Source organism: Alosa sapidissima, chromosome 5, assembly GCF_018492685.1.
Source record: "Alosa sapidissima isolate fAloSap1 chromosome 5, fAloSap1.pri, whole genome shotgun sequence".
Taxonomy (NCBI): domain Eukaryota; kingdom Metazoa; phylum Chordata; class Actinopteri; order Clupeiformes; family Clupeidae; genus Alosa; species Alosa sapidissima.
In genome coordinates this window covers 24,929,837-24,946,229 of record NC_055961.1, presented here as the reverse complement: position 1 = coordinate 24,946,229, position 16,393 = coordinate 24,929,837, and the positions used below count along the sequence as shown (strand labels likewise).

Below are 16,393 nucleotides of genomic sequence, written 5' to 3'. Positions count from 1 at the left end.
AACAGAGCTATGCCACCATTCTTACAGAATAGAACCAGAGCTGTATAAAACAAAACAATATCGCCCCCTCGTGGAACACACTCAAAAATAAAGGGTTGGAATGACGTTATTGAACACAACGAGGAAAAAAGACTCGAGACGTGAGAACATGGTAGAAGTGATTTTATTTTTTCTCCTGAATAAAGCCACATATGTGAGATGGAGAGGACTGTTTAAAAATCTAAACTTCATAGTCTTCTTGATACAGTACATGAGACAAGCATTCCACCACTACATACAGAAGTGAAGTGATAGCTTGCAGAGCAGAGAGAAAAAAAAAGCACTTCACCACCACAATAAATTGTTTTAACACAAGTGCTTCCTAATGAATATGTCTTGAATCATTACTGAACTTTTAATTCAAAGAAGTGATAAATTGAGTCTTTTTACTCAAGAGATAGTATAGAATCTCCAATTTGTAGTAAATGTTCCTAGAAGGTTATGTGGTAGTGCATCTTTTTTTCTGAAGTTGATTTGTGCATTGGGATATAATAAGGGAGGGTTCGTTGACACAGAGCGGAGTCTCTTTACAAGTCGCTCTCTCCATACAGGGCGCTGGAGAAGGAGATGTAGTCCAGGGCGCCTGCTGGGGCATCGCTGCCGATGTACTTGGTCATGCGGCTGATGCAGTACTCGGCCTGCTCTGGGGGCAGCTCCCGTCTGAGCTCATCCACCATGATGTAGGTCTGCAACAGGCCCCAGAACAGAGTCAGAGAGAGTCACGACTGAGCGCTTGGAGCCAGTCCAGTTTCATCACACTAACACTGAGCCAGGCTCAAGACTAAGGCTGATGATACATGGGGCAATATGAGCTGTGTGCCATGGTCAGGCACTTACCCAGTGACATATGGTGACCTTTTTGTTTACATGTTTTGTTTTGTTTGTTTGTTTACTGAAATCTTTAATCAGTTAGCAACTTGCTGCAAGGTTCTAATAACAACACTATGCGGACCAGTCATGTGATTGCATGGTAACATTGCTCAAAAATGTGCTCAAAAATTTGCCCCATTTATCACTCATAGCCTGTATACTAACATATCATAGCCTGTATACTAACCCAGTGGTTTCACCGTCAAGCCAAGTGAAAATATTTTAGCCAAGTGGGAATTATTCCAAACAGTCGCCTGGAAATGGATTCTACTACTTTGTATTTTAAATGTACATCTACAGGTATGTTATGATGCTAAGTGTACTTATATGCAGATGGGCTCACCTTATCAGATGCCAGGATCCTGAACGAGGCCATGACCTGTTCAGCTGTGTCGGTCTCCGCTGTCTCTCTAGTCATGAAGTCAATGAAGGCCTGGAACGTGACTACACTTGTGTTGTTGGAGTCCACCAGGGTCATGATGCGGGCAAACTCAACCTCACCCTGGGAATGGGACGAGAGAAACTCAAGCTTAGTAAATGCACAATTTAAAAATACACATTGATAACCATATTATATTATATCGTAAATTATACATATATTAAAACATATATTAGAAAACCCATACCAGATCGTAGCCCATTGAGATGAGGCAGGCACGGAAGTCGTCTGGGTCCATCATGCCGTTCCTCTTCTACAATATAATGAGAGAAAGAGAGGCCGCTCAGTACATTAACCCCACTCAAGCGGTTCCACTACAGGAGCAAAGCGTTTCTCTGTGGTTTATTAGTGTCTCCTGTCTTACCCTGTCGAAGTGGTTGAAAGAGGCCCTGAACTCGTTGAGCTGCTCCTGGCTGATGCCCTTGGCGTCGCGGGTCAGGATCTGGTTCTCCACCTCGTTGATGGTGCGGGCGATGGTGGTGAGCAGCTGCTCCCAGCCCACGCGGATGTGCTGTGGGAGAGCAAGTGTGGACCGGTGAGGGGGAGAAACGCATGCACAACCACTCGGCATCATTACGTCAGAGCAATTTTAAGTTATATTGTCACAGTGATTTACAGAGCCCGAGGCTAAACCCTCTAAAGAAAGCACAAGGCAATGGCTAGACTAGAAGAAAATAAGAACATATTATTTGGCTTGTCCTTGTAAAACTGTCCTAGAAAATAGGGCCAAAGATGGACAACAATGAACTGCTGAATAAGTGGTACCTCCATGGTGTAGTTGGTGTGTTTGTTGTCAAAGATGAGTCCTTCCTGGCTGAGCTGGTGGTCGCCCTCCAGCTTGTCAATGTTAGATTTGTAGTTGACTATGTTCTGTTCGTACTGCTTGAGATTGCTCATCTGTTCCTCCAGAGAGCCAGCAATGTCAATGGAGACATGGCTGATTTCCTGTACAGGTGCAGAGAGAAGGGCTAGTTAATAGTTCTCCAATAGTATAATTTATTATAACATTAATTCAACAAATAGTAACATTAAACTAGTGCTGCCTGAATGTGTAACTGTGAATAGCTGATAAAAATGCTTTTATTGAGTTGAATATTTATCTTTGTGATTACTGACAAAGCATAGCATTGCTATTTGAAACATGCCTCCATCTTGGTCTGAATCCAGGGTCCAATTATGTTAGCCTGGGCAGCGAACTGGCGCCTGAGTCTCTCGTTAGACTGCTGCCTGGCAACCTCCTCCTGCAGCATCTGATCTCTCATTGGCACCAGCTGTTTCACCTGGAGGACACACAGAGGGGCGGAGACGCAATGGAGTAGGTCATCACATTTATTCCTCAATCTATCTTACAAGAGCACTTCCCTAAAACAACACATCTGTAGAATATAGGGCTGATTTGTTCACGTAAATATACTTTTAATATAATTTGGAAGAATGTATCAGCATTTACATGTATGACCAGAACCAGGAAGTAAGTAGAGGTCATGTTATGACCAGATTCAGGAAGTAAGGAGGTCTGAAATACTTGTATCCTTTCACTTACAGCCTCCCATTTGTTGTTGATGTCCTGGAGGGAGAGGCTGGTGTAGGGGTTCTCAGCCAACAGCTTGATCCCGTAGGTCTGGGCAATCTTCACGACCTCATTTTGGATTCCCAGGGTGGCCATGCGCTCCTTGTCTGCCTCGGGCAGGGTAGCCTTGAACTGATCGTGGGCTGTGATCAAACTCTGAACAGGAGAGAGAAGACAGTGGTATGAAAGTGGTCCTAAAAACAATATCTCAAATGGCCAGTATTACATATATGGCAAGTAAAGGAAAGTAGAAATTAGAAAGTGAGTGAAAAGGAACAGAGTAGAACCACAGGTGGACATGTGTGTCAGTGACCTGCAGACTGTTGAACCCTCTCATGTCTCCCACCTGCTCCCCCTCACCTGAATCTCCTCAATGCTGTGCACAATAAACATGTCCTGCAGATCCTCCATAGCTCCGTCCATCCAGTTGTTGAAGGGTGCTGCCCTCTTAGCAAACTCCAGGTACAACTGGTCAATGGTCTCCCACAATTTCTCTACACGCTAGGAAAAACAAGACAAGCACAATAAACACAAAAAGCACTACACAATCACCACAAGGGAACATCAGACTTTCTCTACAACAGTCTTTAATTACATTACTTCTTAAGGTTAAACATTGAATTCAATTACAAATATTTAGTCTTTACTTACACTACTTCTAAAGGTTAAATATCAGATACAACAATGAGGTGTTTGTGTAATTGTGTACGCTACCTCCAGAGAGTCTCTTCTCTTCTGAGTCAGGGTGCCCAGGTTATCCCACTGGTCACAAATGGCTTGACAGCGAGCATTGATGGTGACAGAATCAAAGAAGTCCAGCTCACTTGTAAAGGTAGGGGAAAAAACAATGGGAGTTAAAGGTACACTATGCAGGTTTAGGTATTTTTGGCGACTGTAGAGCTCCCTCTAGAGTCGCGATATATTTATATTTTACTCTGCTGCACAATGAAAATGCTTTTGTTGTGGAGGTGAAGGATTAACAACAGGCACCATTCTTGAAGTTACATGGCTGGTTTTCTCAGTAGCGACTCACTACATCTATGCTGTATAGCTATGCTAGGTGAACTAATACAAAGTTCGTTTACCATCAAATTGGCAAATTGGATTGGAAAATCTTGCAGAGTGTACCTTTAAAACGTTTCAAAAGAATGAGAAATCAGTATCCCTTTGCCTCTCTGATGTGTGTATTTGTCTTACTTCAGCTCCTGGGCAATGGCAGCGATCTGCTCCACCCGGTCCTGGTGGGCAGCTAGGTCGCTCTCAAAGGCCTCGTGCTTCCTCATCAGAGCGCGGACCTCCATCAGAGAGGCAGACTCATAGTCCTTCATAGCCAGCAACTCCTCCTTTCCTGTGGGAAACAAAAAGAGCTACTTCAACATACAGCATACCATTTTTTTTTTTATCTGAAGAGTATAGTGCACTCTTCAGTCTTTCAGCTCTCATTTGTTGAAAGCGAAACAATGCCACAATGATGTACGTCATATAAAGGCGAGATCATCAAATGGAAGTTAGGGTGAAGTTTGCTATTGGAATACAAGGGTATCAGAATATACCAGTTAACATTACTGACAATGGGACAATGTGTCAAAGCACATAGTGTAACTGGTGCTAGTCAAATAGACCTTTGCTTGATCAGCATGTGATAAAACAATGTGAGTGAGGTGCTGCACACCTGAAGTCCATGTCTCATGGAGGGAGCATTTCTGCTTGAACTTCTCAGCCAGGTGATCAACTCTCTCCAGACGGCGGATCTCAGTCAGCAGCCACTCCTCATAGCCCTTCTCCACCTGCTCCAAACCCTTCCAGGCGTTGGCAATATCCTACAGGACAGACACGGCCATTCAGGTAAATACACCACACATCAGTGTATCCATCACCTTAAACATTACATCAGTGTATCCATCACCTTAAACATTACATCAGTGTATCCATCACCTCAAACATTACATTGTTGTGTTTCTCAAGCACTGTGTTTCTCTTTTGGACTACATCAATGATGTTGGCATGTGAGTGTGTTTTTACATTAACGTTTAATTATTCTTTATTATGAGAGGTGTGAAATGAAAAGTGTCAGTTTTATGTACAACATGCCCCACTCCTGAGACACACCAGACTGCCAACGGAATTGTGTTGCACGACATACTGATTACATTTCACATGATCTTAGTGAGACGGAAAAGCGGTCCCCTGGGGAGATGATGATGGGGTGGGCTCTTACCGACACCATCTTGCCCTCGGAGGGCATGAAGGCGGGGCGGTTGCTCAGGCGCAGCTTGGTCTGCAGCGTGTTGAAGTTGATCTCCAGCTGGCACTTCTCCTGCACCTTGGGGGGCTTGTGCACGCGGCGGTAGTCGCGGAAGTCCTCCAGCTTGGTCTGCATGGCGTGCATGGTCTGCTCTGCCACACGGTTCTCCAGCCAGGGGATGGTCCTGCGGATCCACTCCAGCAGCTAGAGGACAACCAGAACCACACCAGTCAAGAGCACAGTCAGCAAGCAGTCCTCCTTGGTTAAACCCTAAGCGGCCATTTTCAATGTAAAGGGCTGGGGGGGCTCACCTCACTAGCCAGTTTCTCATACTCTTCCATCAACTTCTCGTTCTCCTGGTTCACGGCCAAAACTTTGCAAATCCTGTTGGCTGCCGTCTCAGCCTGTGACAGAACCGCAGACAAGATGTTAGTGAAAGGCCACTCTTACCATAAATGAGACCTTTTCGAGTTTGAAGAGTTCTCTCACCTGCTCAGCTCCAGCAAAGGCATGGTAGAAGCATGAAACATAGGTCATGATTGCTTTCTCATCAGGCTTAGGTGTGTTCACAATATCTGAAAGCAAGAAAATTACTATTACAAGTGCTTTCCATTCATTAACAGACATTGTCAGCAGTGTTAACACAACTGATGTGTTTGAGAGTGTGTGTTTATTTTGTCATTGTGAGTGGAAACTGAATCCCCCTCTATATTATTGTGAGAACTTTGATCTATTGTTTCATTCTAAGATTAATATATTTCTACTGATATCCAGTACCTTCAGCATCAAGCATCTTGGGAATATCCAGGAATTTCTCGGCTACCTCAAAGGCAGTGTTGAGGTTGCCAATAGGATCATCCTACAAACAAAATATAAGCAGGCATAATGTCTGATCAAAGTCTGAAACCAACAGACAATCAGGCACATTCCAGCTTTCAGCTTTTAATATAGTGTCAGGCTAAGAAAGCAGATTTAAGGGGAGAAAGACCATCTTCACAAGGTTGTGAATTATGTACTAACATATCAACGCATGGACATCATGGAAAATGGATTAGTCATCACAGTAGGTCTGTACAAAAACTATGTTCATACTTTGCATCATTTCTCCAGATATGCCCACTTCAAGTTCAAAGCAAACTGATGATAGTATCAAATTGGAATTTGTTTAATAAAAAAACTAAATCAACTCAGTTAAATATCAACATTGCACTTTAAACATCAAACATCATGCAAGTGCTTCAAGTGAGATTATTTTTTATCTGTTGCCATATTTTCCAGACTGTTACATCAGAGTCTAATAGCATCCTTCTCTGAACTGGCCAGACTGGTCCAGTGTGGTTGGAGTTGGGTTGACTGGCCAGAGTGAGTGCTCCCTCTGCTGGCTCATTCTACTGCAACTATAACATACTCAAGTCAGCTGACAAATGTCTAATATGGCCATAACTGTGTAGCCCAATTAAAAGATTGAGATTTGTCTAATTGTTTTGTGTACTGAATGTAAGTAACTACATAAGTACAGCTGTGCTGTGTATGAAATATAAAGCCATGGATGAATTATTTCACCTTAGCTTATCAGTAATTGCTGCCTAGGTAAGCCAAGCTTTACTGGAGTACGAGCATCTTCAATAGCTCAATTACTTGATGTTTAAGTCACAGCACTGTCTTGATCTAAAAAACAATGCAACTCAAGGTCTGGAAAATACAGTCAGCTGAGAGCAACTAAAAGCCCCTCTCACACCATACATACACAGACCACATACCACAGACATAGTACCATATCAGCAGTCTTCAGTATAGATCAGACCTGTGTCAGATACTGTTATAGTTTACATCATTTTGACCAAAGACAAAACAAGTGTAAAACAGAACAGTATCTGCTCGCAGCAAGGTTTCCCTCACATCATGCTTTAGTAATGTTGTCAGTAGCAACAACAAACTGTAAACACAACCACATCAGAGAGGAACCATATGGCAGAGCTCAAGCTGGAGATGAAATGAAACGTAAAGGGCACATATATGAAGCCAAAAGGAGACAAAGGTGCAAGAGCAGAGGAGAGCACCTTGCGCAGTTTGGAGTAGTCAATGAGGTCAGGTCTGTGTCTGTGGATGAGGGCACACAGAGCCAGGCCATCCTTCCAGCTGAGACACAGACCAGACAAGGCACAGGGCAGGAGGGGGATGGGAGAGTGTGGAGGGACGCAGGAGGAAGGGAGAGGAGAAAAGATAGGAGGATGAGCAAGGAAGGGTCAAGGAACTGTGATGACTGGTTTAATGAGAGCAATGGAGACCGAACGTCTCAGATAGGCTTTTTTTTTGTTTGTTTCTTTTAAAGCTGGACAGAGTGATTGAAGATGCAGGTGTAACAGTGTTGTGAATGAAGATGCACATTTTAACAGTGGACTGAGGAGAAAATGATAACTGAAGGGTGGAAAACATGTGTGGGAGCAGTTCTGCAGAAAGGTGAACCCTTTTCACTGGCTGAGCGATGGCAGGCCGTCTCACCTGATGTGGAAGTTCTGCACATTGACATTCCTGTAGGGGGCAGTCTTTCTCTGGCACCAAAGCAGCAGACCCTCTTTAGCAGATGTCTCTGGACAAAAAAAAAGAAATATGAGACAATACATACTAGCTGTTACCTATAAACTAGGCACATAACTGGACATCACACTACTACACAACTATTCAACTGGACGTTTGTGTCACCAACACTGAGAAATGTCCAAAACTTCTATAGTATTTTACCTTCAACAGAGATGTCCTGGATAGCGAAACGCAAAATGATGGTCCAGATCATACCCAGGGTCATCTTCACATTTCCATCAACAATCTCTGAAGACACACAGCCATGGAGCAAAAACCAAACAAAATGCCACAAGACAGACATTATAAGGAAACGTTTCCTCAAGAAACATCTTGAGGACAGAATGTGCAAAGAAACTGGAATGTTGTTTTCTATAATGATATTTTAGAGTCTTCCCACAAAGCAGTGTACAGTACAGAAGAAGTAGTATAAGTGTACATGTTTTTAAGTAAGCATGCTTATCTCACCGGTGCATCATGTGTGTGAAACTCAAGCTCATGTTGCTAGATGCAACTGAACTGAGATGTTATCTATCGACAATATTATTAGTCTTCCTCTAAAACAGTGTACATTGCAGGGAAAGTCTAAGTGTGTACTCAAGTTTGTTAGTATGCATGCTTAGCTCACTAACGTATGTGTAAAGAATATGGGGAGGTTTGGACTTGACCCTGGTTTGACCTCTGTCTACTGAATGTTGGTAGGCATTGGTTTTAAAGTCTCACCCTCAGCACCGATGGACACCAGCTTGACACCCTTGCTGCAGATGTAGTCCAGGGCCTTATTCACATTGGCGATCTTATGGAAGCGCATTTTGCCTTTGTCGGGCTTGGGGAGCCGTTCGCCTGTCAAAGTACACACACACACAGACGCATGACCTTGAAACTGGCAGTTTGCAAAGTTATCATAGGCCTAGTAATCACACACAACGTTTTGATGTCATTTAACAAGGCCATTGTAAAAAGCTAGCACAATATACTTGCTGCTCTCAATCACTCTATTGGAATGTAGTCATCACATGAGAGAACATGATATATCTCTGAGTGTGTGTGTGTGTGATTGTAGACTGAGTGACAGATTCCCCAGAGGACTGCTGAGAACTTGGCAAAACTAAAACTTTAGAGAAGACATCTTTCATTATGTGCCATTACAGTCCTAGGATTCCCCGCTCCCTCTCTCACCTGAGATCACCTCCAGCAGAAGCATAAGTTTCAGCCCATTTCTGAAGTCCTCCTCGATCGTCTCGATCTGTGTGCCTGCTTTGCGCAGATGCGAGTTGCACCAGGCGGTGAAAGTCTTTGGAGACAAAAAGATAGGGAATGGTTCAGTTGGTTATGAAGCCAGGTCACAAAACGGGATGATTTGTTAGGTATCTGATTTAGACGCAGTTGATTCCTGTCTCACTGAGGCTGCTTAAAGTATGCATGCCAGTGACCCATTTCTAATCGCCAGTAGGCCTCCAGATGTAAATAATGACCAGCACTAATATTCATTCAGTCACACACTTTTATCTAATGGTGTGACTGTTAGTAACTCCAATCATTTCCATTCCTAGCTTCATGTTACTCAGTCCCTTGCAGAATGTTACATTAACCCATTTTCAGACAGCATTGGCATACATGAAAACAAAAAAAATACATGTTTTTGTTAGCCCTCTGCTAAAGATGCAACCTTCTTAGTGACAGCCCTCAGATAGCTGTGGGACATGGCTGCTGTTAAGAGTAGCTGTGATTGTGTTGCAAGGGCCCTGCCTGTCTCTCTATAGCTCAGTGGTAAAGCTTGGGGTCCTGTCTTGGAGTATATACGTCAGTGAGGTTAAGGGCCAGTACAGGAAATGTCACTTGATTGTATGGATAGCGCACACTGAGTGCGGTCGAGAGTGAGCGCCGTAGAGAGGCGAAGCGCCAACGTTGAAGAATGCCCAGGGCCCATGTAATTTGATGTAAGGGCCTGGAAGAGGAGCCTCTTCGGCAGCAGGTGTCCACCCCTCAAATCACCTCCTACTGCCACAGATGCCCAAATTTAGACCACGTGGGGGGTTGGGTTGAAGCGGAGACATTAGGCAGGGAGTACTGGAGGCTATATCGGGTAGCCATGGGACACCAGCAGACAGCTGAGAGCATGGCATTCCTTGCACAGCGACTCGCAACTCAGAAGGGATGGCAAAATGCTAGGAGAATCAGGGTATTAGGAACATCGGCTCCCGTTCACGTTCACAGTTCATGAAGTTCACTGCAACTAGTTTCTGTTGTATCTTTAACACTGAAATGTCCACTATATGCCCAATGTTAACACAGGTATTGCCTTTGCACCCACTGAAAAAAGTAATCTTCTTCTTTAGCAATGCAAGTTGATCTATATTGTACTCTGCACAGATAGCAGCAATTAAATAGTAATATATAGCCAATAAATAAAAAGCAATTTGTGTTGCCCCATATTCTATATGACAGTGTAAAAATAAATGCATTGTGGCTGTAGTCATGGACATGGCAAAAACTCAAACTGAACTCATCAGTACAAGTGCATAAAGGACAAAACCTAATCCTCTGCCTTGTCATCATCAGGTTGGAGGTTGGTGTTTATAGTTGACAAGGAGCGAGGTTGGAGCGATCCGAGGGTTAGCATGCTGTGTGTAGTTGGCCTGGGAGCTCAGGGATGCTCTGGCCAGCGTGTGGTCCAGAGGGGATGGGGGGGGGGGGGGGGGGGGGGGGGGTCACACTGCCAGGGATCTGCCTGGATTAGCACTCCTCCACAGGCACGCAGCCTGGCATTACTGGAGCCCAGCCTCCTCAGCACTGGTCATTGTTGTTATTGGATGAGAACATGAGGCTGGCACCCAACGCTCAGGTATTGCCTGGGCTGTTGGAAGATTTGTGTGTTAAGGTGTGAGCATACATTTGAATTGGTTCTGTGTATGTTTGTGTTATGAATTCAGGCAATACATTTAAATGATGTTAACCTCTAAGTCTGAGTGCAGCAGCTAGGTATATATATATATATATATATATATATATATATATATATATATATATATATATATTTAGCGATTTGTTTTGTTTAACTTCATTCCTACACGCATACTAGTTGAACTGAATTATTCAGAAAAAATATTTCTTAATATTTCCAAAAAAATATCAAAATGTTTTAATCTGTTTTGTTTGGTAAAAAACTAACATTTTAAGCAACTTTTTACCCAGGTAATTGTAAATCACAGAATGATAGAAGTACCAATATTTTACAATTATATTATAGTATGCATGTCTGAATGTACTTGTATGTCTAAATGGATATTTAATACAATTTTATCTACTTATGTGCAAGTCTTTCTTTTTTGTAAAAGCTGCATTGAGGCACCTATCAACCAACTATGTTGGCATGGTAACAAAGTAAAGTAAAAGTAATCTAAAACACCAGCTGCTCATGGAAGTCATAACCAATTAAGTTATTATCGGTTAAGCATGTTGGATCCCTACAAATATGCATCTATCAGACTTTCATAGGCTGCCACTGACAGGCCCATCCCCTACACTTTGCATAGCAAGAAAAACAGAATAATGGTCCTTGACCCAACTGTCTGAATGTTAGTGGTCCTTTTAAACTTTACCAGGTAACAATAGAAGTCACCTGACTAAAGAGAACATCAATATATATGCAATATATATGCAATATATATGCTGATGATTAATTTGAAAAAATGTTGCCAAATTTGCGACGTGTCCAGATGGACAGTATGACCCTTCATGTAATGGATCCTAACTTCTGGGAGGACTACAGCTCATCATACCCATGATCACTTACACATCATAAACACATGGCAGCTTTACAAAGTTGTTCGCCTAAAAAAGCTCAACATACTTTCTTGGAAATACAGTGCAGAAAATGAAGACTAGAGGACAACAGAATGGCGATGTATGAACACCTATCACCATACAGACCACAGATTAAATACGAGATCTTGTTTTCAGATCAGGCTACCACTGCATGAGAAGGGAACGTCCTTCCTACCCACGTCAAGTTTGACTGAACTTTTGAAAATGTGTACAAGTGCCTTGAATTTGTTTGAAACTTGAGAGAAGCGTTGCTTGAGCGGAACTCGTGCTCCTGGCCTCATTAATAGGAGCCGCCTCCGTCAGTGATTGATGAGTTTGAAGGACAAAATGTGTTAAACAGCTTGTGAGAATTTACAGCACCTGCAACTGCCTTATTTTAAGGCTAGGGGTCCAGTTTCAGGTCACAGGGAAGGGGCTTCTCGAGTGGAGTCGCTCCTGAAGCCCAGGGGCAGGCACTTTGGCAAACCTCATATGAACAACAACAGGAACTTGGCACCACACAGGAAGAGGATTGGACATCAACACAATTCCTGATCACGATTACTTTTATTGAGTACTTCTGAAATAATGTATGACGTTTTAATGTGTATACAGGTGCGGCTTTCAGTTTTACCTTGTGCACATTCATGAAATAAATAGGGTTAAAAGACTGTACACTTTTTGGGTTCTCATTCTTATTTGCCGGTTGATAAGCTCAACACCAACCACCATATTTTTATTGTGAGTATAACTGCTGAAGGGTAAATTAAGCACTATGTGATAATTTGCCACTTTCTGAGGTATGTTTACAAATGCAACTACTATTGGTATGATCTTCAGATTCATTTTGATGGTATATGGACATGTGAAAGTTCAGATAACCACACCAGCCTTTCCCACTAGCTGTCAAGGCTATGCGCTGTAGGTGTGTAGTCAAAGACGGAACACACCTCGGAAATGAAAGAAAAACCTTTACAGTAAGACTGCCAACAAAATCGCAGAGGCCCATTAGCATGTTAGCAAGCTTTCTTCAGTTCAATCAGGATTGTGAATGATTTTAGGTAGTTTGCTAGGTTTATACCAGCATTCCATGGCACTTTAATACCATAACAACTATGAGCATTATATGCCTTTCCCCCCTAAAAGCTGATCAGTAATACCTGCGTGACCCGTCTTGGAACCCATACCCCACCCAAGCAACTCCTCATCCTTACATTGGGTAGTATATAGAAGCTGCCCTAGAAGGACACTGCTTCTGGAATAGTAACTGCCATTTGATCATACTCATGACTTTCTCATCTCTCCCACCCCACCCTACCCCCAAGCCCTCTCACTTTGCCATGGCTCAGACCCCCACGGGAGTGTCCAAGGCCCATCCTCAGTACCCTTGCTCCCGCCTTGTGCAAGTTATTCCACATATAATAAAATATAATACAATATACATAATACAAATCTAATATACACCACAGAGACAATGTTTTATATATTTGACAATACTGTTAATCACTTCACTACTACTTAACACATTAGGGGTATTACAAAAGTTCTCTTAACATACCAGTATATTAACATGGTAACATACTGTATAGAACTGTACTATATCCCCAGAGAAAAGTCAAATTTTTTCCAAATTTTTCCCAGCTTTTTACTGCTTTCTTAACCAGAGAAACAGGCAGAACTGACTCTTAAAGTAAAACCCCATACCACTCCAATGAATATCAGTATCAATATATTATTCAACTATTCCATGATAACACTGACTGACTTCTCGCTCACATTTGTAGCATGGCAATGTGATTTCATTTTCCTGTGTAGGCCCTTATGAAAATAATCTGTAACTGATGCACGGGCGTAATTGGATAGAGGACTCGGCTATGCCTGGAGTGCATTCAGTTGGAGTCAGTGCTTCCCACATACTTGGCTGCCTTAGCACTGTAAAAGGTGGATACAGTTAGAAATGACAGACATTACACAACTATTACAGCTCATTAACTGTATTAATCAATTAAATCAAGGCCAAACCACTGCTGCAACAACACAGAGCCCCTCTAACAAGATAATTTGAAGAGAAATTATTGCTTTTTACTTAATGCATGGGATGATGAATCCACATTGCTTGCAGAGCTGTTCATAAAAAAAAAACTGCACTGCTGTAAAAATCTCAAAAGATATCTTAACTATTCTGTGGGTACAAAATTCTTGGTCCATGTTTGCGATGGACACTGGTTAAAAGCCAAATCCCATCTAAACAGCAGCAGGCAGACTTTCAATCAACTGCAATGAGAGTGTGCTCACCACTGGCAAAGAACCAGGTCATCATGCCGCACAGTCTGCCCCAGCCATAAATGTCTCAAAAACACAGGTCCATAAAATAACCGGGTGTGAAAACACAACCACTGAAAGTGGTCATCCTCACAGAAAATAATAAAAACCATGAGGAAACGGTTTCCACAATGCAAGGATCTGAACCACGTTGGCATTAGTCTTAGTGTTGTATAATATAACTGGATCAAATGTGGATCTGTAGCTTAACACACTCTAAATGTTAAGCATACCAGCTGTCTTCTAAACCACCCAATCATAAAGCAAAGTTGTCAAGACCAATGACTCAGATCATACCAGTTAATACAACTGAATTAAATCAACTGTTGTTCTCTGTCTGTAACAAAAACATATTATGAAAGCAAGCAAAGTAAATAATCGTGTATCTTAAGGGAAGGACCAATTATATTCAGAATATCTGGGCATGGCATGTTTCCTGCATTTCAGAGCATTTGTATTGCTTGCATCAAATGTTTCTTGTAGATCTTGCAACTGGTTAGTTCTTAGGTAAAATGACCCACCATCTATTTCTGACCACAAGCAATTTCCAGTGAAACACTGTACTCTGTTACATAATGCAGGCCTTTTCCCAGCTCTGCGAAAAAGGTACCTCATGAGTTGGTATCTCATTCCTTTGGACATTTCCATGTTCAAAGACTAGCATCATTAATTTATTTACTTATATGTTTAATCATGTTGCCCTTGTAGTAACCAAATATTGCCCATATATTTATACTTTTCATAACTAGGCATGCATTTAGGAGTTTGACTAATAGGCTACAACAAAATGTGGGCGACTCTACTTAAGCATTAACTGTTACAGGCTTCAACAAAACAAGGAAAGCAGCTCGTGCAGGTTTTTTTTTTTTTTAATATATATATATATATATATATATATATATATATATATATATATATATATATATAATCACAACACATTAGATTCATGTTACTATTGCACATGGTATGCCTGCAGTGCACAGGTTTAGGAGCATATTTTAACTAGGTCTTTGTGATACAAGTGGCGATCACTTTTTGTCAAAAGACTTAAACACCCATGAGAATCAAAAAGGCATTTTCATTTAATTTCTGGAAATCAGATATATATTTGTAGTAATTTCATGGTCAACACTCTCAATCGACTTTGGCCTAAATGTCTAGGCAAACATTTGCACAGACCTCACGGCAATTATTGTAAAGAGGATAATTAGGTCATAAGGGCAGGGTGGAGTGAATGTTTCAACTCAGTATTTTTAGATAATCTACCTACACTGCCGCTTCCTTCCTTGCCTCTTCCTTGGCACCCCACCTGTTGCCATCACTCAGGATTTGCTTGCCTTACTGCATTGCAGGTGTTTCAGTCCCAAGGCCATCTTCAATAAGAGTGTAAACTTCAATTTACACAATCCCACCCACAATCACCTGACAACGTGAAGTTATACATCTGGAGCGTTTTAATCCATCCTAATAAATCCGGTCGGAATATTTGGCCATTTCAATATCTGCGGGACACGTCAAGAGATGCAGACATACTGAGCTACCCTTGGTAACTAGCCTATTGTACGCATAAAATGCATTAGAGTTAAACAACTTGTCCTGTTACGTCCCAGAATACGTGACGGCTTTCCTTACATTATTTTAAAATGTGTACAATTTAATACAGCATGCGATATAACCTAGGATGCAACAAGACATGTGCGGTTGCAGGCCATCATAAAAAAAGAAACACGTCTATTCGGATTTATGAACGTAAATGCAACGTTCGTGTTTTGCGCGCTTTGCACAGAAAAGAAATTCCGGAAGCGCTTCCATCGCCAAACGCAATTACGCGCGCCAGAATTTGAAGTTCGGAGGAAAATCGGTATCGCAGGGCTCTGTCATTTCGTTAAACATAAATCGCTGGTCCGACTTTGCAGCATTATATTATAAGGGTAATTTATTTGTGAGGTGAAGGAAACCGCTTTACCTTACGTTGCTGCTTTTCCCACGCAGGGTCGAGCAATACATCTCTGTCCCAATCATCTTCTTGGGTCATATATGCCTCCGTCGAACTCATGTAAGTTTCGTGGTGGTAAGACACTTGCGTTTCCATTTCCATCATGTTGGCTCCTCTGGGATGGTACTATCCCTCCGACAACCTTATCAAAAGGCTTTGTGCCTCCAATTCAACATAAAAGCCCTACGTCGCAAACTGTGAAGCCCGTGTGGGTTTTCAAAGACACCAACTCCGAAATCTTCCTTGAAGTTGCTGCTCCCACCGCCCGACGAACTGCTTGCCAGAGCTTCTACCCCTGGTCAGAAGAATACACGTGACAGCACCTCAATATGTATGGCCGACTCATCGTGTGGTCACAGGTGACTCACTAATAAGGCAATAGGCGTATCTCAGTTGGCCATGACCGCAACGCTCAATTTTTCTCAACTGCTGAACGACTTGCCTGAAAGTAAAACGCACCACTGAGCTGTGTGGGGTTATAAAAAACCTACTAGTGGATTGCTTTTAAATGTTTAAATTACGGTT

General features: G+C 42.2%; 1 protein-coding gene across 1 annotated transcript; it reads right to left on the bottom strand.

The window, feature by feature from the left end:
* Positions 1 to 145: 145 nt before the first annotated feature.
* actn3a (actinin alpha 3a) lies at positions 146 to 16,184 on the bottom strand. The gene is made up of 21 exons (XM_042091573.1): positions 15,839 to 16,184; positions 8,923 to 9,037; positions 8,467 to 8,586; positions 7,906 to 7,992; positions 7,666 to 7,753; positions 7,224 to 7,302; positions 5,941 to 6,022; positions 5,653 to 5,738; positions 5,475 to 5,567; positions 5,137 to 5,367; positions 4,591 to 4,738; positions 4,116 to 4,266; positions 3,633 to 3,741; positions 3,279 to 3,419; positions 2,892 to 3,074; positions 2,494 to 2,628; positions 2,114 to 2,293; positions 1,713 to 1,859; positions 1,536 to 1,601; positions 1,253 to 1,411; positions 146 to 725 (listed from the first exon to the last, which is right to left on the bottom strand). The coding sequence occupies exons 1-21, from the start codon at positions 15,971 to 15,973 to the stop codon at positions 567 to 569; spliced, it is 2,694 nt and encodes an 897-aa protein (XP_041947507.1). The 5' UTR covers positions 15,974 to 16,184; the 3' UTR covers positions 146 to 566.
* Between the last annotated feature and the right edge of the window lie 209 nt (positions 16,185 to 16,393).